The following is a 27831-nucleotide window of genomic DNA, read 5'->3' as shown; positions in this document are numbered from 1 at the left end:
AATTGTTTTGGAAAAAAAAAAAAACACTTTCATAAATCTATATATATAAAACTCAGTGGCCCAGATTCAAGAAGCACTTGCGCCCGCGCAACCATAGTTGCGCGGCGCAAGTGCTTACTTGCTCCGGTGTAACGAGTGCTCCTGATTCAGGAACCTCGTTACACCGAATGCAGCCTAGGATGTGATAAACATAAGCCTCCTTATGCCTTCACATCCCAGGCTGCATTCTTGCGTTGGCCGCTAGGGGGCGCGGCCTTTGTGATCGGCGTGTAGTATGCAAATTGCATACTACCACCGATTCACAAAAGTTGCGCGGGCCCTTCTCACGCAAGGTACGGAGTTTCCGTACGGCGCCTTTAGCATAAGGTTGCTCCTGCTAATAGCAGGCGCAGCCAATGCTAAAGTATAGCTGCGCTTCCCGCTCGCGACGTTCAAATTTAAACCGTCGTTTACGTAAGTGAACCGTGAATGGCGCTGGACGCCATTCACGTTCACTTACAAGCAAATGACGTCCTTGCGACGTCGTTTGCCGCAATGCACGTCGGGAAAGTTTCCCGACGGAGCATGCGCTGTTCGCTCTGCGCGGGAGCGCGCCTAATTTAAATGATTCCCGCCCCCGGCGGGATCATTTACATTAGGCAGCCTTGCGCCCGGCTGCTTTGCATATTGCCCGCGCAATTTACGGAGCAACTGCTCCGTGAATCGCGGGCAAAGCGCAATATTTGCGTGGGCGCAGAGAAAAAAAATTGCTCTTTGCCCACGCAAATATTGCGCGATTCTACTTGAATCTGGGCCAGTGTGTGTATGTATGTATGTGTGTGTGTGTATGTATGTGTATGTATGTATGTATGTTCCAGCATCACGTCCAAACGGCTAAAGATATTAACATGAAACTTGGCACACATGTTACTTATATGTCAGCAACAAACATAGGATAGGTGGTTTAACCCTTACCCACCCCCATTTGCCATGGTCGGGGTTTTCCTTTAAAGCCCCATTCAACTCTATGGGAAATACATGTTACTTCATAACTTCCAAACGGCTGTAGATATTTCCATAACACTTGGTCACATGTTACTTATATGTCCACTTACACTATAGGATAGTTAATTTATCCCTTAACTACCCCCATTTGTGAGGGTCGGGGTTTTTGTTTAAAGTCCCATGCAAATCAATGGGAAATGTATGTTCCCACATAACTTCTGTACGCCTGGAGATATTTCAATAATACCTGCTACACATATTACTTATATGCCAAATAAAAATATATGACAGTTACATTAACCCTTACCTACACCCTTATATAAAAGATGGGTATATTTATATTACTATGATTTTCCTCCCCAAAAGGTTAAGATAGGAAGACCGGGCAACGCCGGGTATTCAGCTAGTTCATCTATACAACGGATGTTTTCTTGGCACAGGAATATTTGTAAAGTATACAATGTGAACCCCCCCCCCCCCCCCCCCGTACTGAAATGACGTCAGATAATGGAAAGTGAATTTCTTCTACTCCTTTAGTCAATCAGCTCCTCTGACTCTGGAAGACCCCCGAATATCAGAGGCGGGACGCGGCATATAGGGTTGCCACCTCATCCCTTTAAAACAGAACACATATGAATTACACAGGTTCTGTGGCTGATTAAGGAGGTAATTAAACTCACTTGGTGCCTTATTTGCATTAAATTAGCCTCAGAACCCGTGTAATTCATATGTGTTCTGTTTTAAAGGGATGAGTTGGCAACCCTACGCGGCAAGCACACCTCAGTCTACTGATCATTCACCGGTGGAGGGCGCTCTGACCCGGAAGGTGGGGGTCACCCGGGGACAATCATGAGGACGTCACGAGGGTCCGGAGCGCCTAACGCACAACGGGTGACCCTCATCAGACCGGAAAGACAATTATCAGCCTGAGACTACGCACGATGATCCGCGTCCTTCCTGTCACCCTCCCAACACTCCGCTCCGGGATTTCACTTTCACTGAAGATTAACCCTTCGCACTCCAGCTATTCCCTCCTCCCCCCTGGTTCTGTCCGGCCCATGGATCAGCTCTGTGATCCTCGCTTCACATACATTGCAATACATGTTTAAGCCGACCAACTGTGTCAAAGATCTTCTTCGCATGTGAGCAGCACAGACAGTTCTCTGTGAGTTTCCTCCTCTGCTGCCTCCCATCCCTGTCACCCCTCCCCCATCTCTTGTTCTCCCTTACCCCTCCTCCATAGCAGTATATCTGGGTGTCCCCTCCTCCAGCAGTCTCTGCTCTGGAAGCACATGGTCTAGGTGAGCGATTGTATGAATGGTACAGGAACTCTACAAAGGGATCCTGTGTTCTGATCTCAGTGCAGGGTGCCCAGTGATTGGTTACTGTGCACCCTGCCTGCCACCAATCACTGGGCACCCAGCACCAATCATTGTGCACCCTGCCTTGCACCCAGCGATTGGTTACTGTGCACCCTGCCTGCCACCAATCGCTGGATGCACGGCGATCGGTGCCAGGCAGGGTGCACAATGATTGGTGCTGGGTGACAGGCAGGGTGATTAGTGCCAGGCAGGGTGCACAGTAACCAATCGCAGGGTGATTGGTGCTGGGTGCCAGGCAGGGTGATTGGTGCTGGGTGCCAGGCAGGGTGATTGGTGCTGGGTGCCAGGCAGGGTGATTGGTGCTGGGTGCCAGGCAGGGTGCTGGGTGCCAGGCAGGGTGCACAGTAACCAATCGCTGGGTGCACGGCGATCGGTGCCAGGCAGGGTGCACAGTTATTGGTGCTGGGTGACAGGCAGGGTGATTAGTGCCAGGCAGGGTGCACAGTAACCAATCGCAGGGTGATTGGTGCTGGGTGCCAGGCAGGGTGATTGGTGCTGGGTGCCAGGCAGGGTGATTGGTGCTGGGTGCCAGGCAGGGTGATTGGTGCTGGGTGCCAGGCAGGGTGCACAGTAACCAATCGCTGGGTGCATGGTGATCAGTGCCAGGCAGGGTGATTGGTGCTGGGTGCCAGGCAGAGTGATTGGTGCTGGGTGCCAGGCAGGGTGCCTGGCAATGGTGCCAGGCAGGATACACATCCTGGAAGGGTGACTGTCATACAAACTCTGCAGAATATCCTCTGGCAGTGCTTTAGTTCCTGGCTGCAACTTTGTGTCTCTTCTTCTGCTGATCATTGAGGTGGATTTTACTAAAGCTGGAGAGTGCAAAATCACTTCTACACAGAGACCAATCAGCTTCCAGGTCTTATTGCCAAAGCTTTACTAGAACAAGCTGAAGGTAAAAGCTGATTCGCTCCCGTGCGCAGCTGCACCAGAATCTGAGTGCTCTAGTTTAAGCAACTCCGCCCCATTGTGATTTTATATTTATATATAATATTGCTGCGCTTTATTCTCGTTTGCAACTTTTATCTCCGCTCTGTGTCCATCCTGATTGTTTTATAAACCTGAAACGTACTTTATAATTATCTGTAACTTTATCTCCTTTTCCTGATCTATATTTTATAAATATGAGTGGTTGTGCTTTATTCTTCTCTGAACTGTTGCTGATCATTGTTTTGTAAACCTGGATTGTTGTGCTTTTATTATCTGTAACTTTAAAAAAAAAAAAATTGTATTTCTTCTCGTGTGTGTGTGTGTGTGTGTGTGTGTGTGTGTGTGTTGTGCTCTACACTGCAAGGATCTTGTGTAGGGAAGAACAGCATTTTATGAACATTGTACAATTATTCAGAGTGTGTTGTGTAATCACTGAGCACCCAGGATATCTGTGACCATTGTCTGTAGAGGGAAGGAAGTGGAATAAATTTGTGTTTGTTTATTGTACAACATAAAATCACACAAAATAAAGAAACTTCTGATAACGTTATTATAGTGTTGGGATGTATCAATGGGGCTGTGATTGGCTTTGGGGGGGGGGGGGCTGCACTCGGTTCTGGGGATGTGATGGGCTTTGGGGGGGGGGGGGGGGCTGCACTCGGTTCTGGGGATGTGGTGGGCTTTGGGGGGGGGGGCGAGGGGTCTGCGCTTGGTTCTGGGGATGTGGTGGGCTTTGGGAGCTGCACTCGGTTCTAGGGATGTGATGGGTTTTGGGGGCTGCTCTAGTTTCTGGGGATGTCATTGGCTTTGGGGGCTGCGCTTGGTCTGGGGATGTCATGGGCTTTGGGGGGGTCTGCACTCGGTTCTGGGGAAGTGATGGTGGGTGGTGGCTGTGGTGGGTTCTAAAGGCTGTGCTCCATTCTAGGGTTGTGGGGATGTGATGGGTTTTGGGGGGCTGCACTCGGCTCTGGGGATGTGATGGGCTTTGGGGGGGAGGGGTCTGCGCTTGGTTCTGGGGATGTGATGGGCTTTGGGGGGGAGGGGTCTGCGCTTGGTTCTGGGGATGTGATGGGCTTTGGGGGGGAGGGGTCTGCGCTTGGTTCTGGGGATGTGATGGGCTTTGGGGGGAGGGGTCTGCGCTTGGTTCTGGGGACTGCGCTCGGTTCTGGGGCTGTAATGGGCTTTGGGGGCTGCGCTCGGTTCTGGGGCTGTAATGGGCTTTGGGGGCTGCGCTCAGTTCTGGGGATGTCATGGGTTTTGGGGGCTGCGCTCAGTTCTGGGGATGTCATGGGTTTTGGGGGCTGCGCTCAGTTCTGGGGATGTCATGGGTTTTGGGGGCTGCGCTCAGTTCTGGGGATGTCATGGGTTTTCGGGGCGGCGCTCGGTTCTGGGGATGTGATGGGCTTTGGGGGGGGGGGGCTGCGCTCGGTTCTGGGGATGTGATGGGCTTTGGGGGGGCTGAGCTCGGTTCTTAGGAAGTGATGGTCATTGAGGGCTGTGGTGGGTTCTAGAGGCTGTGCTCCATTCTAGGGTTGTGGGGATGTGATGGGTTTTGGGGGGCTGTGCTTATTTCTGGGGATGTCATGGGCTTTGGGGGGGGGATTCTGTGCTCGGTCCTGGGGATGTGATGGGTTTTGGGGGGGCTGTGCTTATTTCTGGGGATGTCATGGGCTTTGGGGGGGGGGATTCTGTGCTCGGTCCTGGGGATGTGATGGGCTTTGGGGGCTGTGCTCGGTTCTGGGGATGTCATGGGCTTTGGGGGGGGCCTGCGCTTGCTTCTGGGGAAGGGATGGTCATTGAGGGCTGTGGTGGGTTCTAGAGGCTGTGCTCCATTCTAGGTTTGTGGGGATGTGATGGGTTTTGGGGGGGGCTGCACTCGGTTCTGGGGCTGTGCTTGTTTCTGGGGATGTGATGGGTTTTGGGGGCCTTTGTTTGTTTGTTTAAAGGGGAGGGTAAAAATAAGAATTTTTTTTTTTTTTTAAAGCTCCCCGCATGCTCACACACCAAAGAAAATGCATACGCAGGTCGCACACGCAAATGTAAACAGTGTTCAAACTACACGTGTGAGGTATTATTGCAGTGAAAGCAACAAATCTAGCAGAAGACCTCTTCTGTAAAGGCCCATACACACAATCCAATTTTATGGCCATATTTGTCTGATGGACGTGTTGTGTCGGATAATCCGATCATGTGTACGCTCCATCAGACAATTGTTGGCGGAATTAACGACAACAAATGTTGGCTGTTCATGCTCACCAACTGTCCGTCCAACTAAAATCCAAAGTACAAACGTGCATGCTCGGAACTAATGCTAAACGGACAACAATACCAGAAGTTGCCCAAAGGGTGGCGGTAAAGAGCTGAAAAAACACGTAGTTTGGTGAACGTTGGCTGAAAATGTTGTTCACGACCAACGCCTGATGGAAGTCCGATCGTGTGTACGAGGCTTTACTCTGAACTGGTAACCGTTCAAAAAGATTTAAAGCGTCACCTATGGAGATTTTTAAGTATTGTAGTTTGTCGCTATTCCACGAGTGTGCGCAATTTTAAGCCGTACCAATGTTGGGCATCTATTTACTCGGCGTAACATCTTTTACAATATATAAAAAAAAAATTGGGCTAACTTTTTAGAGTGTGTTTGGTTGTTGGTTGGTGGTTGTGTGTGTGGTTTTTTTGTTTGTTTTTTTTGTGTCTCGGAGTGTTCTGGTTTCTGACTCTGTGGGTTCTTCTCTCTGCCCAGGTGCCCCTCCCTACTCATCAGACAAGATGGTGGTCCTGCACTTCTACTGCGCCCTCCAGGGCTCCGCCCACTCCCTGCGTCTGCCCGGAGCGGAGAATATCCGAAGCGTTCAGAGAGAGCTCTGCTACAACGTCAACTGGACCGGTGAGTGACACCCCCATCCCCCCCCCCCCCCTCAAGACTGCGGCTTGGTGTCTGAGCCAACAATAGTCCTGATGTGTCAAAGGATTGATTAGATGATCAATAATCTTTATTGCCTAGACAGGGGAGTGTCGGAGGCAGCAATTCTTATAACGTAGATGTAGACCTGATCACCAAAACCTTCATAGAAACTTTAATATGTGTTTGTTTTTGTTTTTTTGCAAGCGTCTTTTTCAATATCTGCAGCCTTCCTTAAAAATGATCCCGCCATGGAGGTCCTTTGTTCAGGTCCTTCCTGTGTTTATAGGGTGACAACGCTCTGTCCCCAGCTTCCTAACTATGCTTCCAGGTTGTCACCCTGTCGCCTGGGCTTCCGGTAGACATGTGCGGCTCGTCTCGTTCCAAATGGATATTCGGAATATGTTTTTGGTATTCAGAGATTTGATGTATCCAAATCTCTGAATTACAAAAGTAACGCTTTTTAAACGAGTCCGAAATAACCAATCCAAATTCAAGACAAATTTTGGGGGGAAAAATGTAATCAAATGAATTTTGAAATATAAACCTATTACTGATTTCCTTCAAAGACATTGGGGCAGATCCACAGAGAGAGTACGCCGGCGTATCTACTGATACGCCGGCGTACTTTCAAATTTTCCGCGTCGTATCGTTGTTTTTGAATCCTCAAAACAAGATACGACGGTATCTGGGTTAGATCCGACAGGCGTACGCCTTCGGATCTTAGATGCAATTCTTCGGCGTCCGCTGGGTGGCGTTCCCTTCGTTTTCCGAGTCGAGTATGCAAATTAGCTATTACCGACGATCCACGAACGTACGAGCGGCCGGCGCATTCCTTTTCGTCGTCTCTAGTCGGCTTTTTCCGGCATATAGTTAAAGCTGCTATTTGGTGGCGTATAGTTAGACTTGCCATGTTAAGTATGGCCGTCGTTCCCGTGTTTAATTTGAATTTATTTTTATTTTTTGCGTAAGTCGTCCGTGAATCGGGAATGGACGTAATTTACGTCCACGTCAAAACAATGACGTCCTTGCGACGTCATTTAGCGCAATGCACGGCGGGAAATTTAGGGACGGCGCATGCGCAGTTCGTTCGGCGCGGGGACACGCTTCATTTAAATGAAACACGCTCCCTACTCGCCGATTTGAATTAGGCGCTGTTACGCCGCGAGAGATGCACTACGCCGCCGTAACTTACGGCGCAAATTCTTTGTTGATTCAAAGCATCACAAAGTAAGTTACAGCGGCGTAGCGTATCTCCCATACGCTGCGCCCATGCAAATCTAAGTGGATCTGCCCCATTGTGTATTAGAATGTAGCTGTTTTCCAAAATGTAGAATTTTTGGAAAGAATGGACTAAGCTTCCGAAATTGGAATAGAAAATAAAAGAATGGATTCTGCCCGATTTTCTGGATCGTGTTTTATATAGATGGCGCTATAGCCACACCTTTTGGGTTGCATTCGTTGTTGATGGCACCCCAAACGTGATGAAGAAACAGACCTTTTGTCACACAACAAAAATGATGATTCTTCTTCTTATTTTTTTTTTTTTATATATTTTGAAAAAAATTGTGTTTTTTAAACCAAACAAAACTCAGCTTTAAAAAAAGAAAAAAAAAAAGGCCCTACTTTTGGCGTGCTTTTTTTGGAGTGTAGAGCAGTCCATTCAAATAACATGGATGAGGAGCCGTAATCGGTGATGGGGCGGATGATGAGCCGTAATCGGTGATGGGGCGGATGATGAGCCGTAATCGGTGATGGGGCGGATGATGAGCCGTAATCGGTGATGGGGCGGATGATGAGCCGTAATCGGTGATGGGGCGGATGATGAGCCGTAATCGTGATGGGCGGATGATGAGCCGTAATCGTGATGGGGCGGATGATGAGCCGTAATCGGTGATGGGGCGGATGATGAGCCGTAATCGGTGATGGGGCGGATGATGAGCCGTAATCGGTGATGGGGCGGATGATGAGCCGTAATCGGTGATGGGGCGGATGATGAGCCGTAATCGGTGATGGGGCGGATGATGAGCCGTAATCGTGATGGGCGGATGATGAGCCGTAATCGTGATGGGGCGGATGATGAGCCGTAATCGGTGATGGGCGGATGATGAGTAAAAAATAATCTGGAGAGAACCAATCACAGCTTGTAGTCTATTCACCAGGAAAAAATAGATTCTGATTGATGGTTGTATTTATCTGGCCACAGGGCCGATCCTAGGCAGGGTGCACGGGGTGTATTGCACCCAGGCGCCTGCAGAGGTGGGGGCGCCGAACATCTAGCAGACTCTCTAACAGAAGCCCTCTCTGTGTCCATCAGAGAGCCCCCCCCCTCCAGGTCCCAATAAAGTACTCTGCTTCTCTTCCTGTATTTTGTTTATTTTTAAAGCGGTTCTCCACCCTAAAGTGGAGTCCCGCTGATCGGAACCCTCCCCCCCTCCGGTGTCACATTTGACACCTTTCAGGGGGAGGGGGGTGCAGACACCTGTCTAAAGACAGGTATTTGCACCCACTTCCGGCCACACGCTACGGGCGAAAGACGGGTTTTTCTGACTTCCCGTCTGTCGCCCGTTGTGTGCTGGGAACACTCGGCTCCCAGCACACAGCGTGTGAGCCAATCGGCGGGCGCAGCGCGACTCGCGCATGCGCCGTAGGGAACCGGGCAGTGAAGCCGCAGCGCTTCACTTCCTGGTTCCCTCACCGTGGATGGAGGAGGGAGCAGCAGAGTGACGAGCGATCGCTCCTCCTCTGCTGCGATCAGCGCTGGACTCCAGGACAGGTAGGTGTCCTAATATTAAAAGTCAGCAGCTGCAGTATTTGTAGCTGCTGGCTTTTAATATTTTTTCCCCGTGACACATCCGCTTTAAGAGATCATGTAAGGATCCCGGGGTAATGAAGACTTTGTGGGGGAGCATCTCTGTGGTTGAGTCATTGCCAGAGAAACATTTGTAAAGGGGAGGAGTTAGTAAAACGACCACGCCCATGTGAAATATTTCTGCACCCAGGCGCCTGTGACCCTAGGATCGGCCCTGTCTGGCCATAATTAGTCGTTATGATGTATTGCCACCTCTCTAAATCCACAAGTTTCTTTCCCTCTTGCCTGACGTTGGTAATCTTGTCCATCCCACATAAAGGTATCTGTGTTTTTCTGTGCAGGTGAAGCCCCGCCTCCTAGCGCGGAGGCGGAGTCTTTGCGTTGGCTTTTCAGCTGCCCCTTCGACCCCCAGGGCACTTCAGATGTGTCTTTTCTACACCCGGAACCCTCAGACCTGCTCGTGGAGATTGGACCAAGGTGAGCCACAGACAGTATTTATTGCATCCCAACCATAAAGGTCTCTCATAGTTAAACTCTTTGTTTGAATACCGCTCAACGAGGACTCTGCTACTCTGGCCTGAATGGACAATATAGCGCCACTAATAAAGGATCGCTGCGAGACGGGAAATCTCCCAAACAGGAATAAAGCCAACAGTAAAAACCTAACTGGGGTTCTAACCTTCCCTAATGAAGTTCTCTAATGTCTCCATCCTCTACAGGCTGAACTTCTCCACCGCCTCCTCCACCAACGCTGTCTCCATCTGCCGCTCCATCGGACTGACCGCCGTGGACAGGATAGAATGCTCCAAGAGATTCCTGATAAAGGTAGGATGGGGGGGATCACTAAACCCAAAGAGGTTGATTGGGGTTCAACCAGGGCCGATCCTAGGGTCACAGGCGTCTGGGTGCAGAAATATTTCTGACGCCCCCACATGGGCGTCATCATTTTACTAACTCCTCCCCTTTACAAATGTTCCCATGGCAACGACTCAACCACAGAGATGCTCCCCCACAAAGTCTTCATTACCCCGGGATCCTTACGTGATCTCTTAAAAATAAACAAAATACAGGAAGAGAAGCAGAGTACTTCATTGGGACCTGGAGGGGGGCCTCTCTGATGGACACAGAGAGGGCTTCTGTTAGAGAGTGTGTTAGATGTTTGGCGCCCCCACCTCTGCAGGCGCCTGGGTGCAATGCACCCTGTGCACCCTGCCTAGGATCGGCCCTGGGTTCAACAGCAGGTTATTGGGGCTATTTTGAGCATGTTAAGAAGTCTTCCTTGCAGTATAGGGGTTCTCGGTCCAAAGCTAAGCCAGGACGCTAGCTGCATGGAGTCTGCTCTCCTCCTTGTCCTTGTGTGGGTTTCCTCCCAAACTTCAAAGACATGCTGGTTAGCTCGTTGGTGTAAATTCAGCCTGTAATGTATGTGAGGGTCCTTAGATTGTGAGCTCCTTTGGACAAGGACTGATGTGAATGTACAGTATGGTAAGTTCTGCATAAATTGTGTGTGTGTGTGTGTGTGTGTGTGTGTGTGTGTGTGTGTGTGTGTGTGTATATATATATATATATATATATATATATATATATATATATATATATATATATATATATATATATATATATATATATATATATATAATCTCTATCCGTGGATCCTTGGATTATGAGCATAATTCGTTCCAGGAGAATGCTTGTAGTCCAAAGCACTCGCATATCAAAGCGAGTTTCCCCATAGAAGTCAATGGAAATAAGTTGATCCGCATTGACTTCTATGGCATGCAATACCGCGTGTGGCCAGAGGTAGGGGGGGGGGGTGCCGGAGAGCCTCGGAAATACTCTGAAAGGTTCGAACACATCTCGGCTGAACTCGGGAACGCAGTATTCGCAAGTTTCTCCCAACGGCTCCAATCGGCTCCGGCGCCCCCATGCCTCTGGCCAAATGCGGTACTGCACACCGCCATGGCTTGAATTCTGCTCGTTTTGCAAGACAACACTCGCAAACCAAGTCAGGATTTAAAATAAAAAATAAATTAAAAAATCCTTTTTTTTTAGTCTTTCGCAGCGCGGCGCGAAAGACTACAGCTATTCAAATGACAGCTGTAATGTTCGCCGCCCGTATTAACTAAGCGGCGGCAGCGGGGATGCGGCAGCATATGGGGGGGGGGGACATGGCTGGATATGGGGGGGGACATGGCTGCATCTGTGGGGGGACATGGCTGCATTTGGGGACACATTTAAAAAAAAGTATCGGTATTCGGTATCGGCGAGTACTTGAAAAAAAAGTATTGGTACTTGTACTCGGTCCTAAAAAAGTGGTATCGGGACAACCCTAATATATATATATATCTCTATCTCTGAGGTTACAGAATGCAGGTTGTTGAGGTGTTTGTTTGTTTGTGTTTTTTTTTTTTTTGCTTTACAATGTGCCCCGAAAAACTGGTCCTTGTGTTCTAAGTAATGAAAAAAATCACTTGTTCACTTTTTTTTAAAGTTCCAGAGAGGTCTGGAGGAGAGCGAGAAGCAGAAGCTTGTTGCGTCGCTGTACGATCGGATGACGGAATGTGTGTATCCGGTTCCGGTGACGACCTTTAAGATCTCGGTGCGTCCAGAGCAGGTCTATGAGGTGGATGTGCTCCGGTGTGGACGGGCGGCACTGGAGCAGGCAAACAGTCAGCTGGGTATGTGCGCCCCATAGTGGGGAAAGATTCTCCCGGGATTAGATTTCTGGAATGTTTCCTCAAGTCCCATATTCATCCTCTCCATCCATCTGCAGGTTTGGCGTTTGATTCCTGGGATCTGGACTATTACACGGGGCTCTTCCAGCGCGTTGGCCGCAACCCCAGCAGCGTGGAGTGCTTTGATCTGGCTCAGTCCAATAGGTCAGTGATACTTTGTGTGTATTGGGCGGCAGGATGAAGAGTAATTGTTCAGTGAATGGGGATCACTGCAAAACTTGTTTTTTACCCAATTTGTGGAGGAACATGGCTGAACATCACCTGCTACTTCTATTAAATTCTTTCTAGGGCTCCGGGTTTTTTCCCCGCCTTTGATTTGTGTCAGATTGCTTTGTATACTAGTAACTGAGTAATCATATGATCTCTGTAACGAAACGTCCTACACTCTGAGTGCTTTTGTCATATACCTCTTCCTCTTCCTCCCAGTCTGAACCTAGATATCAGATATTCCAACCCCTAACATGCACCAAACAAGACAATATTCGTCTGTTTGCTAAACATGAACTGTGTATTAGAACAAGAATACAAGTCTTATATACAGTAGAAGAGGAGGTCCCCCCCCCCCATCCTGCTCATATTACTCTAACAATACACCTATAACCAGAAACCTAATTAACATGAGCTAATTAACTAATCCCTTAAAGCAGCCGATGTGACTCCGTGCCCTCCTGGGCATTGTTATGATTAATTAGGATTTCACTAGAGGTCAGACTTGTTGTCACCGAGCTTCACACAGTAGATTATACATTATCATAAGTATAAATACAGGACACCTTCTCACAATAGCAGGAGTCGGCCCGTCTCCTACATTGTACAAAGGCAAATGTGATCAGCTCTCTCAACTAACATGTTGAGTTCAAACCAACCAAGAATAGTCTTTACATATATCCTGGGAGATATTGTGGATAACTGTTTTCTGTTACCCTGTGCCTTGGACATAAGAGGTGCATGGGGAGCTGAAACAAGGGTTTCCCAACCTTTCCGAGGGATTCTCTTTTCTCGTTCTCTCTTTTCTCTTTTCTCGTTCTCTCTTTTCTCTTTTCTCGTTCTCTCTTTTCTCGTTCTCTCTTTTCTCTTTTTCTCTTTTCTCTTTTTCTCTTTCTCTTTTCTCTTTTTCTCTCTTTTCTCTTTTTCTCTCTCTTTTCTCTCTCTCTTTTCTCTCTCTCTCTCTCTCTCTTTCTTTCTCTTTCTCTTTCTCTTTCTCTTTCTCTTTCTCTTTCTCTTTCTCTTTCTCTTTCTCTCTCTTCTCCAACTTTTGTGTCTTGCGTTTTTTTTTTTTTTTTTTTTTTTTTTTTTTTATATTTTTGTTTCTGTACCTTCTTTCTCTGCAGTGAGCACAGCCGACATTGGTTCTTCAAGGGTCGGTTAGTGATAGACGGAGAGGAGAAGGCTCACTCGCTGTTTGATCTGATCATGAAGACACAGGACACCAGTAACCCCAACAATGTCATCAAATTCTGTGATAACAGCAGGTAGGTGTGAATAGAGGTTTGGTGCTGTACATTGTCAGGTCTGAACTTTATTGGATACAATTATCTAGTCATGTGAGAAATGAATTTAATACCATTTTATAAGATGGTTGGCCTTTTTATCTACCCAGTGCCATCAAGGGGAAAGAGGTGAAAAGTCTGATTCCTGATGACCCGTTACGTGCCAGCCGCTATCACCTGCACAGCTCCACCCGGCACCTCATCTTCACTGCTGAGACCCACAACTTCCCCACAGGTGAGACCCACACGTGACACTGACCCTGTACTAACCTTTCATGAGGAAAAGGGTTGTGTGGCAAGTCTATGCTTCTGCACCATATTGTTGGTCTGAGGGTCTAACATGAGACGTGTGTCTCTCCCCATCATAAGAATGAGGGTCATGTGACATGTATGTCACAATCTCTATTATAGGACTGAGGATCATGTGACATGTCTGTGCCTCTGTTTTAGAAGTCTAAGGGTCATGTGACTTAACCCCCCCCCCCCCCTCTTTCAGGTGTAGCTCCATTCAGTGGTGCCACCACGGGCACAGGCGGGCGTATTAGGGATGTGCAGTCCACAGGGAAGGGTGCTCATGTCATAGCAGGCACTGCTGGATACTGCTTCGGCAACTTGCACATTCCAGGTAAGTTGGCTGTATATGACCAATCTTCTACCCTTGCATGGCCGTCTTGTTCTTTGCTCACTGATTATATGCCCATCTCCACCCAGGTTACCCCCTTCCTTGGGAGGAAGACTCCTTTCAGTACCCGGTCCAGTTTGCCCGGCCTCTAGAGGTGGCCATTGAAGCCAGCAATGGAGCCTCTGATTATGGCAACAAGTTTGGAGAGCCAGTGCTAGCAGGTGAGATATGTGCAACGCATCTTATTCTGTACACAAATCATCATTGGTGAGCTATATTCATCCTTTTGTGATCTACCCACAGGGTTTGCCCGTTCCTTCGGCCTACGCTTGCCCTCCGGAGAGAGAAGGGAGTGGGTGAAGCCCATCATGTTCAGCGCTGGCATTGGTTCCATGGAGGACATTCACCAGAAAAAGGAGAAGCCGGAACCAGGTGAGGGCTACGATGTGAAGAGCAGATCAAATATTTAAAATCTAACTTTTGTTGGGGGGGGGGGGGGGTTTTAAGCAGAAATTTCTAGTTGGTATTAAAGTAATTTCCTACTTTCAATGTGCCAAATATCCCATATTTATGTTCTATTCCTGTAGGAATGCATGTAGTGAAGATTGGAGGTCCGGTGTACAGGATTGGTGTCGGAGGTGGAGCGGCCTCTTCCATTCAGGTGAGGGATAGTCTCTGGAGCCAGGCTGTATTGGTATTGAGGAGTAGTTGATGAGAAGATTGAGAACACCCATTATTCTTCTTCACCATACTCCAGGTTCAGGGGGACAACGCCAGCGATTTGGACTTTGGTGCAGTTCAGCGAGGAGATGCAGAGATGGAGCAGAAGATGAATCGGGCCGTTCGGGCATGTGTGGAGAGAGGAGAGAAGAATCCTGTCTGCAGTATACATGACCAGGGGGCAGGAGGGAATGGTGAGGACCTGGATCTTCAACCTGTTATTTCTGTTAGTTAAACCTCCATCCTGACTTGTTTGATCCACTCCGCAGGTAACGTCCTGAAAGAGCTCAGCGAACCTGAAGGAGCCATCATCTACACCAAAACCTTCCAGGTAGGTGTATCAGTGGTGGCTGGTGCTCAAAATTTTTGGGGGGATGCAAAAAAATAAATAAAGTTGCAGCCACTGTGCCATGCCATCAAACGCAGCCACTGTGCCATTAATTGTCACCGCTGTGCCCATTGTTGCCACTGTGCCCATTGATGCCTCTGTGCCCATTGTCGCCGGTGTGCCCTGTAAAATGCACTTCCCGTTCTGCTTCCGTGTCCCTCGATGTCTTCTCCCGCCCTCGATGACCCTTCAGCCAATCGGGTTACCGATAACCAGAATCGGTGAACCTGATTGGCTGAGGCGGCCGTCAGCCTTATCCAAGGGACGCAGCCCCTGTACGTTCCGAGGATAAGACATCCGGGAGCCGTACTCTGAAAGCCGCTGGCTCTGATGGGCACTTCCGCTCAGCCAACCAGCTGCCGTTATTCAGGTAGACGGCGCCCTATGTCCGGCTATCTGAATAGACCAGCGGCAGCTGGCCACAATTGCATACATTCATGCAATGCATGAATGTATGTTATTTGCGAGAGCCAGAGGGGGCGGCGCTGCAGAACGTCATTCTTAATGTCTTAAAGGGCCCTTCTTTTTTTTTTTTTTTTTTATGATTACAGGAGGGGACGCCACTGAGGTGCAGTGACCGTCCCTTGCTAAACCCACCTACCTTCCTATACTTGGATCATTCCATAACCTGGCTTTAGAAATCAATGACTGTCCCTTACTAATCCTACCTACCTACCTTCTATTCCCTGAGTCCCCCGCCCCCCCACAATCTTCCCATACCAGAGTTGTTCTTTCACCCCTTACCATGGTGGCAGGAATCAGTGTTTGTCCCTTACTTATTCCACTTCTCGTCCCATACCCGAGTCCTTCCTTTGCCCCTCACCTTGGCTCCAGAAAAAAGATTGCCCCTTATACCATCTTCCTCCCTGTAACTTCTGCTGCCCCTACCCTTTCTGAAGGAACCAGTAACCACTCATTTATGTATCCCACTTACCTTTCTTTCCCTGAGGCCTTTTCCTTCCCTTGTCTGCAAAGCCAATTGCATTCCACGTGCTACTAGGGTAGACTTCTGTAAAATGGATTCAGTGTTGCTTATATAAGCCGTAAATGAATACAGCCCAGAATTTTCAGGCCTTATGTATTGATAGATCATCCAAAAAAGTGAAATACAGTTGCAGTTTTTCTTATAAACAATGTGGCAGCTGCAGCCAGCAGGCTTGTTGGTAAACCACGTGGACCTTTTTTGCTGTAGCACTCTAGTGTGGGCTAGACGTATAGTAGGTACATTTTTTAGTTTAGCTCAAGGCTAAGCCTGAGCTATGGAATCTGGGTCAGGGTCCAGGGCTGGGCGACTCTCACCTGGCAGATCTCTGGTGCCTCCCCCTAGTCTAGGAGGTTGGAGAATCTTTTGGAATTAGGCTGGCAGGGGGCTAAGATCGCTTCATAAATAGGCATGGGTCATGCCAGCAGGAGCAGTTGGGTGGAAGATGGAGATGGTGTTCAGGAGGCTGTTGGTGGCCCTCAATGGTACCCCCTAGTCTGGTGGCTGGGTGGTGGTGGGGGTGTTGTCCTGCCCTGGGCTGGGGCTTGGGTGATGGAAGGATCCTTCTAAAACACACAGGAGGAGGCTTTCCTGGAGGCACAGGAACAAGAGGACAGAGCAAGTAGCAACACTGTTGGCGACTAACAAGGGGGGAGACTGTAGCCAGTCCCCCTAAAGACGGTGATTTGCTTAAGTCTTCATTCCTCCCCTGAGAGTCAGTCGGGAAGACTGGTTTGAGAGTTGGCCTAGGGGGCTAGTGAAAGGGCCAGCTGCAGCCAGGTGGGTTGGCAGTGCCTGAAGATGTGGTGCGGGGGATCAGTGGCCACAGAGGAAGCTGTTTCACTATTTTTGTTTCACGTTTTTGCTACACAACCAGGGGCTAAGAGTTCCTGCCTATAATGGGCCATTGCTAAAACCTGACTGGGAGCCTGTCAGATTATTCTACACTGAGTCAGCTGAAGCAAGAGTGTGCAGGAGGCAAGAGAAGGAGAATGTATATATGAAAATGTCCCTGGAGTTTTGCTGAAACACGTGCTGAAGTTAAGTGGGCATCCCATAACTTTCCATCCCTATCCACGTTATTACCCTTCAATAAATAGCAAAAATCTAAGTCGGACTGTTCTGACTCTGGGGTGCTTGTGAAGATTCGGTGCCCCTGGGAGTGGGGGATCCAACGTCGTCAGCGGTCCCTCGGGGGGGGCTACATTGCATTTACAGCTACTGAGAGGAACCAGCTTGGAATGTGCCATCTGATACACAGAGGCTTCATATAGCAGTAGTGGACAGTGGTGGTCATTTTTATTTATCCTTGTGACAGGGTTGCTTTATTTTGATAACTTTGCCATATGATCCTAAACCTTTGTTCCCCATTCTCTTTTCTCTTTTTCTCTTTCTTTTTCTTTTTCTCTTTTTCTTTCTTTTTTTTTTGTTTTTTTTTTTTTACCCCTCTTTGCAGTTGGGGGACCCCACCCTCAGTGTCTTGGAGATTTGGGGTGCGGAGTACCAGGAATCCAATGCCTTACTCCTCCGCCCAGGTGACGCGGAGTTCCTGCGTTCGGTCTGTCGCAGGGAGAGATCCCCTGTAGACTTTGTTGGAAAGATCACTGGGGATGGCAGGGTAAGTACCTACCCCACCACAGTGCGGGCTGGCTGTACCTTCTTCAGAAGCGCAGTCACTGAATCTCCTCCCTTTTTGCAACCGCGCAGATCGTGTTGGTGAACGGAAACGAGGCGGATCCGAAACCCGATCACAGTGACCGAAATTCTGTGCCGGTGGACCTGGAACTGGAATGGGTGCTGGGCAAAATGCCTCGTAAGGTAAAGACTATCCCCACTCACTGTAGTGTGTAAATTGTGTAACGATCTGAAGACTTAAATGCCCTGATCAGATTTTTCAAAGTGGGCTGTTTTAGAGATCTAATAAGTAAAAGTAGCAAAAAATAAGAGCTTACCTTTTTAAACCAGTTAAAATTCGATGAACAGTTGCCTACAGGAGGTTGGACACTAAAGAAATGCTTCTTCCATCTGTGTCCTGATGAAGCTTAACAGCGAAACGCGTTGACGCACAGGGGCTCACTCTACATCATGTATTTTTTGTATGGTTTTTCAATTTTTTTTAAATGCTTTATATGTATCATGTACTTCTTTCAATAAATATTGTATAATTTATTGATTATGTTCTCCATTGTGCCTATAAAGTTCGACCTTGGGTGACCAATTTTGGTTCCCCTTTTTTATCTTTGTCCCCACCCCCCATGCTTCTTCAATCTGTCCGTACCCTTACATTACACATTAAGAGCTCTGTTTTTGCTTGGTGTCTACAAGAGGACTTGGATTTCCTGAGTTGTGGTATGCTGACAAGGATTGGCCACAGGCAGAAGCTTCAATTTAAAAAAAAAAAGAAAACATTGTCCTTGCAACTAGATACTGAATATCTTTTTTAGAACGGTGTTTGCAAACAATGTTTCTGGACAGCTCAGTGGAGTTCCTGTTTCAACCTTTTTTGTTTCTTTTTATATTTCAGGAGTTTGTGTTAAACCGAATTTCATCTGAACTCCGACCCTTGACACTCCCAGACGGTCTCACCGTGAGACAAGCCCTGGAACGGGTTCTCCGACTCCCATCCGTGGCCAGCAAGAGATATCTGACCAATAAGGTGACTGCCTCTTCAGAGTTCCCCCCATCCTGATTGGATATGTGGTCAGTAGTTCTGTAGTACTGTTTTTTTACACGGTCTTCATCTGCAGGTGGATCGCTCTGTCACCGGCCTCGTGGCTCAGCAGCAGTGCGTGGGTCCCCTCCACACCCCATTGGCTGATGTGGCGGTGGTTGCACTGTCCTACACTGACACTGTGGGAGGAGCCACAGCCATCGGAGAGCAGCCAATAAAAGGTCTTCTGAACCCAGTGGCTGGGGCCCGAATGGCAGTGGGGGAGGCGCTGACCAATCTCGTGTTTGCTCTCATCACTGATTTGAAGGTAATTTCCCAATTCTGTATATCCGCGTGTTTATGCGGACAATGGAAATGCACAACATTCTGCCATTTATTCTTCTGGCAATCCTACACAGGATGTAAAATGCAGTGGGAACTGGATGTGGGCGGCTAAGCTGCCAGGAGAGGGCGCTGCACTGTATGACGCCTGCGTGGCCATGTGTGATGTGATGGCACAGCTTGGCATAGCTGTGGATGGAGGGAAGGATTCCCTCAGCATGGCGGCCAGAGTTGGCTCGGAAACTGTGAAGGCTCCAGGTAGGATAAAATGGCCCCTGTCCTCATTTGTTCTACTGTATGTATCTATTACATCCTCCTCTCTAATCACTTGTCTTATTTTCAGGGTCTCTGGTGATCTCGGTGTATGCCGTGTGTCCAGATATTACTGCCACCGTCACCCCGGACCTGAAGAAGCCTGGCATGGGTGGTAAGTCTAGACCTCTAGTTGCTTCTGTTTGTCAACCTAAAGCTTGGCCAAGCTGGGTTATTCTTGCTCCAGACAAGGAATATACAAGGTGTACCCAGGTCCAGGGGCAGACTGACCATTGAGTCACTCGGGCACTGCCTGAGGGCCCAATGCCACTAGGGGGCCCCATCAGGGTTGCCAGGCTCAGTAAAACCAGGGACAGTATGTAAAAATCTGTCCCTGATATGTCCGAAACCGACATGCTTTTGGTGTGAAAATCCAGAGATTTTAGCTGCCCCGCCTCTGCACTGCCTCCTGGCGTGGTGGCCATCTGTAAGCCCGGGGGCCCCATAATCTTCTATTGCCCGGGGGCTTCATGAGTTGTCAGTCCGCCCCTGCCCAGGTCTTAAACATTGACCTGACTCTTCTGTGCTGGTTCCCATCGCCTGACAAAATGCCAAAGCATTGGTCATGCCATCTCAACAGAAGGCCGTTGGATTCCAGATACAGGCATGGACTGAGCCGTGTTCCCACAAGCCTATTTATCTGAACATCATTGTACAAGTGCTTTTGGGTTTAGTCATGTGATCGGCACCCCCCCCCCCCCCAAAAAAAAAAAATTGCTGGTCGGTAGCAGGCTTGGGCTGTAACAAGAACACAAACCCTCATCCTTGTTGGTCAGTGGTTTACTTGCCTGAGATCACACTGCTGTGCTGCTGCCTCTCTACCTTCCGGGTGTTATGCGCAATTTCTGGCTACTTTCATTAACGGGAACTGGAGCGTAAAGACTGTTCAAGCATTCGGCACACCTCCGTATGTCTTCGCTAGACCAAGTGGTGGTACCCAGTCCTGGCTGCCCCAGGTGTATTTGCATGACACTTGGTATCGGGGGCGGACTGACCATTCGAGCACTGCCCGAGGGCCCCATGCCACTAGGGGGCCCATCAGGGTTGCCAGCCTCAGTTAAACCAGGGACAGTATGTAAAAATCTTACTTTTTTTGTTTACAGGCATACCCCGCTTTAAGTACACTCACTTTACATACACTCGCGAGTAAGGACATACCCGTGAGTGTATGTAAAGTGCCTTACAAGCACTGTACAGACATTTTGCAGCCGCAGTAGAAGGAGCTGAAGCTCAGAGAGCATAGCCCGCCCTGTTCCAGTGTGCCCCTGACACCCCCACTACAGCCCCTGAGACCTTAACTACAGCTCCTAACACCCCCACTACACCCCCTGACCCCCCACTACACCTTATAAGTGAAAAAAGGTATTGTACATTTTCGTTTTACATACATGCTCTGGTCCCATTGTGTACTTAAAAGTGGGGTATGCCTGTATCCCAAAATTATAGCTGCCCCTGCCTCTCCAGTACCGTGTGTGTATGTATGTATGTATGTATGTATGTATGTGTATATGTATATATATATATATATATATATATATATATATATATATATATATATATATATATATATATATATATATATATAATTTTAGTCAGGGGGTTAACACCGTTTACGATTTCCCATTCCACCAACCCAAGACAGCTTATCCGACACTCCAACAATCCAGCAGACACGATCCATAAGAATTCCCCCCCAGAAAGACGAGACACGAGCTCTGTTCTCTCTGGTTAAAACAAATGAATGCTTTAATGGTAACTCAGCCTTGTTATATACAGTTTGAAAGCACGCTGCCGTAATCACAGGGACAATAAAACACTCCACCCAAAACATCACACAATGGGTGCTTAACGAGTTCCCCCCTCAATCCACATCCCAGACAGACTCTCTGGCACCAAATCTACAGGAGTTGATTACTACAGCTGACAAGTCACATTCCACATCTATTATCCATAGTATTTTCACACAAAACTGTGTCATTAGCATACACAATAAAATATATTTGGAGCAGACTTAATTGGCACAATGGACAACAGAATGCAATCACAGTAAGCCCCATCACTACAGCCAGGTAGACTTAATTAGCACCTCAACAGTCCATGTTACACATTGAATGAGTCACTCTATTGACCTGTTGGGGTCAGAATAAACAAACAACTTGTAATTAGTTCTTTGCAGACATTACTGAATATTGTGGATTACTGTTCCATGCTAAAACAATCCAACATATGTCCCTTATTTCCTGGCTCAATCTGTGCCCAAAAGTGACTCCTGTTTATATTTATATATAATTACTGTGTGGCCCCATAATCTCCTATTACCCGGTGGCCCAGTGAGTTGTCGGTCTGCCCCTGCTTGGTATACATAATGTACAGCATGACTTATACTTTTGGGTAGTCTGAGAATTTTTCTCTTCTCTTGGCTTGGTGTGTTGGTGACTTTTTATTTTATTTATTTTTTGTTTATAATTCCTTTTTTTGTTTTTGCATTCTGGTTCCAGGCATCCTCTTGTACGTCCCTGTTAGCCCCGGTCGGCACCGGTTGGGTGGTAGTGCCTTAGCCCAGTGCTATTCACAGCTGGGAGAACAATCCCCAGATCTGGATGACCCCCAGACACTGGTGTCCTGCTTCCAGGTCACTCAGAAGCTTCTTAGAGGTGAGTTTTCTACCCTTTACCTTCTCCAGAGTCCCCCTATTGTACACACCTTTTATACTGTATATATCAGATTTTGTGTATTGTATTGTACCTTGTTCTGGGAATGTCTGGCATATACTTGGTGGTTTCCTCCATGGTTCTCTTGTCTCTTGTTCTCAGATCACCTCCTGAGTGCTGGACACGATGTCAGTGATGGCGGTCTCATCACGTGTCTTCTGGAGATGGCGTTCGCTGGGAACTGTGGATTGGATGTTGAAGTTTCCTCCCCAGACGTTGGAGGTAAGGAAGTGTTTCTCTGTGTACTCGCACATCCTTGTGTAACTTTGACGATTCTGCAGATTCTTCTGCTGGCTTTAGTGTCCCCCGAACGGTGCCAGGATGTTGAGTCCTCACCCTCCATGCCCTGGTCATCTCTTCCTCCTCCTAATTTGGTGGCTGATCTTCTATCCCTGTCTGACCTTATAGTGCTCTATTCCTTGCATGTTCTCCAGCAGCTGGTGTGCAAAGTTTTTGGGGGGGCTGCAAACAGCCGCTGTGCCCATAAATTGCCACCGCTGTGCCCATCAATTGCTGCCACTGTGCCCCCCGCCTGGCACTTGCCTGTCTCAGCGATGTACTCCACTCTCCGAGTCCTCATGTCTCCTCCCATCCTCTGCTATGATTGGACGTCTGATAGGCATCAAATCACAGCCCCTGTTGCTTCAACCAATCAGGTGACAGGGTAACCAGACCCGAGCACATGTTTGGCTGAGAGGCGGGCCACTGTTAGGGAAGCAAATAAATCGCTTCCCTAACGCAACGCTGTGTGTAAACAGCGAACGCACAGCATTGCACCCACTGTTTACCAATTTGGAAGCCTATTAGTCTGTTTCTAATCAGGATGCCTATTGGAGCCCACGGCTCTAATCAAGCACTACCAAAAAAAAAAAGCTGCTGTAATTCAGATGCCCGACAAGGGGCCGGACACCTGAATAGGGGAGGCAGCGGTGACAATATTAGATAGATTCATGCATTGCATGAATCTATCTCAAGGTGATTGACAGGTGCAGAAGAGAGGGGGTGTCGCTCCTGCGCCCTTTATGGACGCACTGCCACTGTTCTCCTCCAGTCTGTCACATGGACATCATGGGTTTAATCTCTTGGGTTACTAGGCGTTTCTTTGCGTCGCCTGTCACTAATATTGACCTACCTTTTTACAAATGTTCATATCTTCCCTTGTTTCTCTCCAGCACTGGACCTGCTATTCGCAGAGGAATTGGGGTTGGTACTGGAAGTCCCGGAGGCAGAACATGAGCGGGTTTTGGAGCAGTACCGAGCATCTGGACTGCAGTGTGTAAAGATTGGACGCACCTATGGGAGAGGACCGACTTCCATTGTAAGTGTCCTGGAAAAGGAAAAGGGCTCATTGATCATCCAACTGTTTTAAAGCTGAACTCCCGGCCAGGATAAATACTAGGCTTCTGTTTTTAAAATTGTAATCTTGCGTTCTTTTTTTAGCCCTCCCAACATGTCCCTCATTCCTCTGGTTTTCAAGGTTGTTCCTTATATGGAACTGGGTGCCGCTGTTTTCTTCTTCTTGTGAAATGGCGCTTGGTCTTTAGACCTCCTACACCTAAAAGGTTGCTGATTTTAGCTCTCTGGTACAGCAGTGTGTGGCTGATGCCATTGACGCACAACCTAAAAATGCCCTTTCCATGGTAGATGTCGCCTACCTGCAGTTATAGTTCTGTACAATTCTGGTATTAATTTTTTTTCCAGGTCAGAGTTTGTGTGAATGGGGAAGAAGTGCTTCGGGATGAGGTGGGAACACTGAGGGCCATGTGGGAGGAGACAAGCTTCCAACTGGAGCGTCTGCAAGCCAATCCCAGCTATGTGTCTCAAGAGGAGGCGGGACTCCTCCGACGAGAAGGACCCAAGTATCATCTGACCTTTAACCCCAATGAAAAGCTCCCTCTTGTGGCTGGAGCCGGTATGTGTATAGGAACTAAACGACCCATTTTTTTGGGGGGATTCTGCATTGTCTACATGTGCTGTTTATCTTCGTAGGTTCCACCCAGCCGAGGGTGGCTGTTGTGCGCGAAGAGGGCAGTAATGGTGACAGAGAAATGGCGGCGGCACTTTTGATGGCTGGGTTTGAGGTAATGGCCGGGTCCAATCGGAAGTGCGGCATTCTGTGTCTCCTGAGACTCCAATCTCTCATTGTCCTTCTCTCATTTCCAGGTCTGGGATGTCACCATGGAGGATCTTCTATCTGGAGGATGCACACTGGACATCTTCCGGGGTCTGGTGTTTGTTGGAGGGTTCAGCTATGCTGATGTTCTTGGCTCTGCGAAAGGTAAAAGATCACCTGAAATTCTGCAACATGCTGGAGTTATTCGGAGGGGGATGTGGGGTAAAATCTCTAGGAAGGCCCTGAAGCTGACAGGTCAGGCATAGAGAGTCCACCAATTGTATTCCAACCAGAATATATATATATATATATATATATATATATATATATATATATATATATATATATATATATATATATATATATATATATATATATATATATATATATATATATATATATATATATATATATATAATTTTTTTTTTTTTAAAGCTCCACCTTTTATCTTTTACCTTTTTTATCATCTAAAATGCCATCCTTTAGCTCCAGTCACTGGCATTGCCTAGGCAGAGATGAGGTCATCAGTCTTGCACCCCTTTTGTTAATTGGGAGAAGCATTGTATCCCCCCCCCCCCCCCCAAGTTTAAAAGAGTGGCAATTATGCTTGTGCAACTCTTTAATTTCCCCCATAGAGTATTAGGGTAACGGCATGTTTCTTACAACTTTAGTGAAGTTGATTTAGAAAGGTTTGGCGCATGTACAGTAGACATATGCACTGCCAAAAAAATTGTTTTCATTTAGTTCTTTTTTCAGCTTTTTTCGGAAATTCAAAAATCCAAATTCAGAATTTTCTAATTTCCGATTTTGGAATTTTGAATTTTCGAAAATCTGAAAAAAAGAGAAAATCGGTAAATTTCAAAATAACTATTAAATTACAGGTATTGGAATTTTTCTTTCAAATTTGTCTGTTTATCTGAAGTTACAAATTATCCAAAGTAACGAATGGAACTAATTAACAATAGTGTGTGTGTGTGTGTGTGTGTGTTTGTGTTTTTGTGTTTGTTTTTTTTGTTTTTTTTTTTATATTATTCGATCGTTACGTTCCATTTAATATTTTCGATAATTCGTCACTTCGGATGTATTTGTTACATTCACTAACGGACACATTTTTGAAAGGAAATTTCAATGCCTAATTAAATATTCGAAATTTTAGAATTTTCCAAAATTTCGGTATTCCGACTTGTTTGTTCCCCCGCTTTAGTTGGGGTAGGCAGTAAACTTTGGTGGGGGATGGATCAGCCATGCCTTGTGACCATTGACCTCTGGGAACCTGCAGTATAAAATTTGACCTCTGGGGGAGGTTCCTATTCCAATTCCTGAGTCCTAGCCTTATTCTTCAAGGAAGGGGAAACCCTAACTCCTAACGATCCGGAAACTTCGGAATGAACTCATTTGTCAAAATTTGTTAAACGAATTCGGAACTAAACGAATTGCACATGTCTAATGTACAGTATCATTGAATTCCTCTGTTCCAGGCTGGGCAGCTTCTGTGAAGTTCAATGCCGGTGTTCGCGAGCAGTTTGAAGCCTTCCGCCGTCGATCGGACACGTTCAGTCTGGGAATCTGCAATGGCTGCCAGCTTATGGCTCTTCTAGGCTGGGTTGGCGCTGAGAACCCAACAGATGCAGGTGGGTAAAACCAGGATGCCGGGGGAACTTCATCCATGTATTTGTGGCGCTCGGGAATTCCACTCCCAAGTTCTGGTTTTGTCCTGGGTTACAGCAGATCTCTGTCCTTGTATTATTACATCATGTTACATGTGTCTTTCATGCTGTCCATTCACATTATCTTTCCATCCAGCAGGGCAGGGCCCCAAACAAGGCATACTACTCAACCACAACACCTCTGGACGCTTCGAGTCCCGTTTTGTTACCGTGAAAATTGAAGAGGGTCCATCTATCCTGCTACAGGGGATGTCCGGCTCATCGCTGGGGGTCTGGGTGGCTCATGGAGAAGGTAAAGACTTCTTGCGTTGTATCAAGTTAATAAGAGATGTGAGGTACTCTAGTGGGTGTAATGGGTGCTCTGATGGGGTATTGTTATGGTGTAGGGAATGCTTTATGGGTATAGGTAGCTTTGCCAATAATATAGGTGGCTCTGGTATGGTATTGATGGGGTTATAGTTTACTGTGGTGGAGTATTGATAGGGTAAAGGTAGCTCTGTTCAGGTATTGGTTGCTCTGGAGGAGTATAGGTCATTCTGATGGGGGTATTGGTTGCGTTTTGGTAGCTGTGGTGGTATAGGTCGTTGCATTATAATATTGGTATGGTGTAGGGAATGCTTTTTGGGGGTATAGGTAGCTTTCCAATAATATAGGTGGCTCTAGTATGGTATTAATGGGGTATAAGTGGTTTTGCCTATAATACAGGTTGCTGTGGTATGGTATTGATGGGGGGGGGGGGGGGGTATAGGTTACTGTGGTGGAGTATTGATTGGGTAAAGGTAGATCTGTTGGGGGTATTGGTCGTTCTGATGGAGTATTGGTATTGTTTCGGTAGCTGTGGTGGTATAGGTCATTCATTATAGTATTGGTCACTGTGGTGGGGGTATATGTTGCTCTAGGGCAGGGGTGTCCAACTCAATTTCATGGTGGACCGCATCGGCATTATTATTGCCCTCAAAATGGCCAGTTTTATCTATAAGATTAGATTTCCAGCGCATCCCCTCCCTTGCATTAGATGTCAAGAGCCACCCCACCATCAGAAGTTGAGTCCCCCCACTCTCCCTTTTTATATCACACTGCACCCCCCTTTCTTTCCTTATGCTACTGCTGGGAAGAAGCTGGATGCATTGCTTGAAAGTAGGGGTCTGGAGGAGGACCAGAGGAGGGCTGGAGCTCTCCTGCAGCTGCAAAAGAGGTGTGAGGGCCACATGAAATGGCCTGGAGGGCCGGGTTCGGCCCGCGGGCCTTGTGTTTGACACCTGTGCTCTAAAGACTTTGGAGCATCTCACCTTCTGTCAGCTCATCAGAGATCGTTATTGGGCACTTGGGTTCTCTGATAGCAGGCAGTGGGTGTGGCATTGCTATAAAGAGTTTTCCAGTCTTTGTGTGTGTGTGTGTGTGTGTGTGTGTGTGTGTGTGTGTGTGTGATGGACCTGGTCTCCTGATTCCAAAGGGGATGAAGTCCATGACAAGGATGGTGTGGTGGGTGCTAGGCTTTGACCTTGTGGCAGCTTCTTCGGCCAACTCACTACAGTACATGTGGAGGGCACAGGGGTCAGTACCCCCTAACTCTGGTCCCTGGCCTACAGATGATGATAATCATGCTTGTATATTCTGTCTCTATCTCCAAAACTCCTGCTCATGGGGTCCTCCATATTATTAATAATAAAATATATCAGACTTCTGAAATCTAGTACTTTAGAGTCCAGACGTAATACAGCTCATTTGACTTCCTCCCTTTCTCAAGGTCTGATGAAGTTCCGGTCTCAGGCGGTTCTGGATCATGTGACTTCCCACCACCTGGCTTCTGTCCGCTTTGTCGATGACCAAGGCCTACCTACGGAAGAGTACCCCATGAATCCCAATGGCTCTCCACTGGGAATTGCTGGACTCTGCTCTGAGGATGGTCGCCATCTCGCCATGATGCCTCATCCAGAACGCAGCATCCTGACCTGGCAGTGGCCCTGGATGCCAGAAGATTGGTACCAGTCGCTTAGCGTCTCACCCTGGATGCGGCTGTTTGAGAACGGATACAACTGGTGTCTGAAAAACGCTGTGTGAACAATGTGTAGGCTCAGGGAGCAGAGTGATG

At 47.6% G+C, this 27831-nt stretch overlaps 1 protein-coding gene across 3 annotated transcripts; it reads left to right on the top strand.

The window, feature by feature from the left end:
* The first annotated feature begins 1851 nt into the window (after nucleotides 1-1851).
* On the top strand, nucleotides 1852-27831 carry PFAS (phosphoribosylformylglycinamidine synthase). 3 transcript variants are annotated; one of them, XM_040355898.1, is made up of 29 exons: nucleotides 1852-2149; nucleotides 6037-6180; nucleotides 9349-9484; nucleotides 9727-9832; nucleotides 11499-11685; nucleotides 11781-11886; nucleotides 13074-13214; nucleotides 13343-13467; nucleotides 13729-13857; nucleotides 13944-14075; nucleotides 14158-14286; nucleotides 14442-14515; nucleotides 14612-14768; nucleotides 14844-14905; nucleotides 17401-17562; nucleotides 17652-17762; nucleotides 18469-18600; nucleotides 18692-18922; nucleotides 19014-19194; nucleotides 19280-19363; nucleotides 21747-21902; nucleotides 22062-22181; nucleotides 23132-23277; nucleotides 23661-23871; nucleotides 23949-24040; nucleotides 24123-24237; nucleotides 25551-25703; nucleotides 25876-26031; nucleotides 27487-27831. In XM_040355898.1, the coding sequence occupies exons 2-29, from the start codon at nucleotides 6063-6065 to the stop codon at nucleotides 27798-27800; spliced, it is 3966 nt and encodes a 1321-aa protein (XP_040211832.1). In that variant the 5' UTR covers nucleotides 1852-2149; nucleotides 6037-6062; the 3' UTR covers nucleotides 27801-27831. The 3 variants fall into 3 exon arrangements, with proteins under 3 accessions (XP_040211832.1, XP_040211831.1, XP_040211833.1); XM_040355897.1 differs by lacking the exon at nucleotides 1852-2149 and adding an exon at nucleotides 2183-2285; XM_040355899.1 differs by lacking the exon at nucleotides 1852-2149 and adding an exon at nucleotides 2184-2285 and having other exon boundaries at nucleotides 25879-26031.

This window comes from Rana temporaria, chromosome 6 (genome assembly GCF_905171775.1).
Source record: "Rana temporaria chromosome 6, aRanTem1.1, whole genome shotgun sequence".
NCBI lineage: Eukaryota > Metazoa > Chordata > Amphibia > Anura > Ranidae > Rana > Rana temporaria.
This window is presented reverse-complemented; position numbering and strand designations above follow the sequence as displayed.

Excerpts from the sequence above, each read along its gene's own strand:
- PFAS (XM_040355898.1), top strand. The coding sequence starts at position 6,063 with ATGGTGGTCCTGCACTTCTACTGCGCCCTCCAGGGCTCCGCCCACTCC. Across the intron at positions 18,923-19,013 it reads CTCTCATCACTGATTTGAAG|GATGTAAAATGCAGTGGGAA; the intron begins GTAATTTCCCAA and ends AATCCTACACAG. Across the intron at positions 25,704-25,875 it reads TGAGAACCCAACAGATGCAG|CAGGGCAGGGCCCCAAACAA; the intron begins GTGGGTAAAACC and ends CTTTCCATCCAG.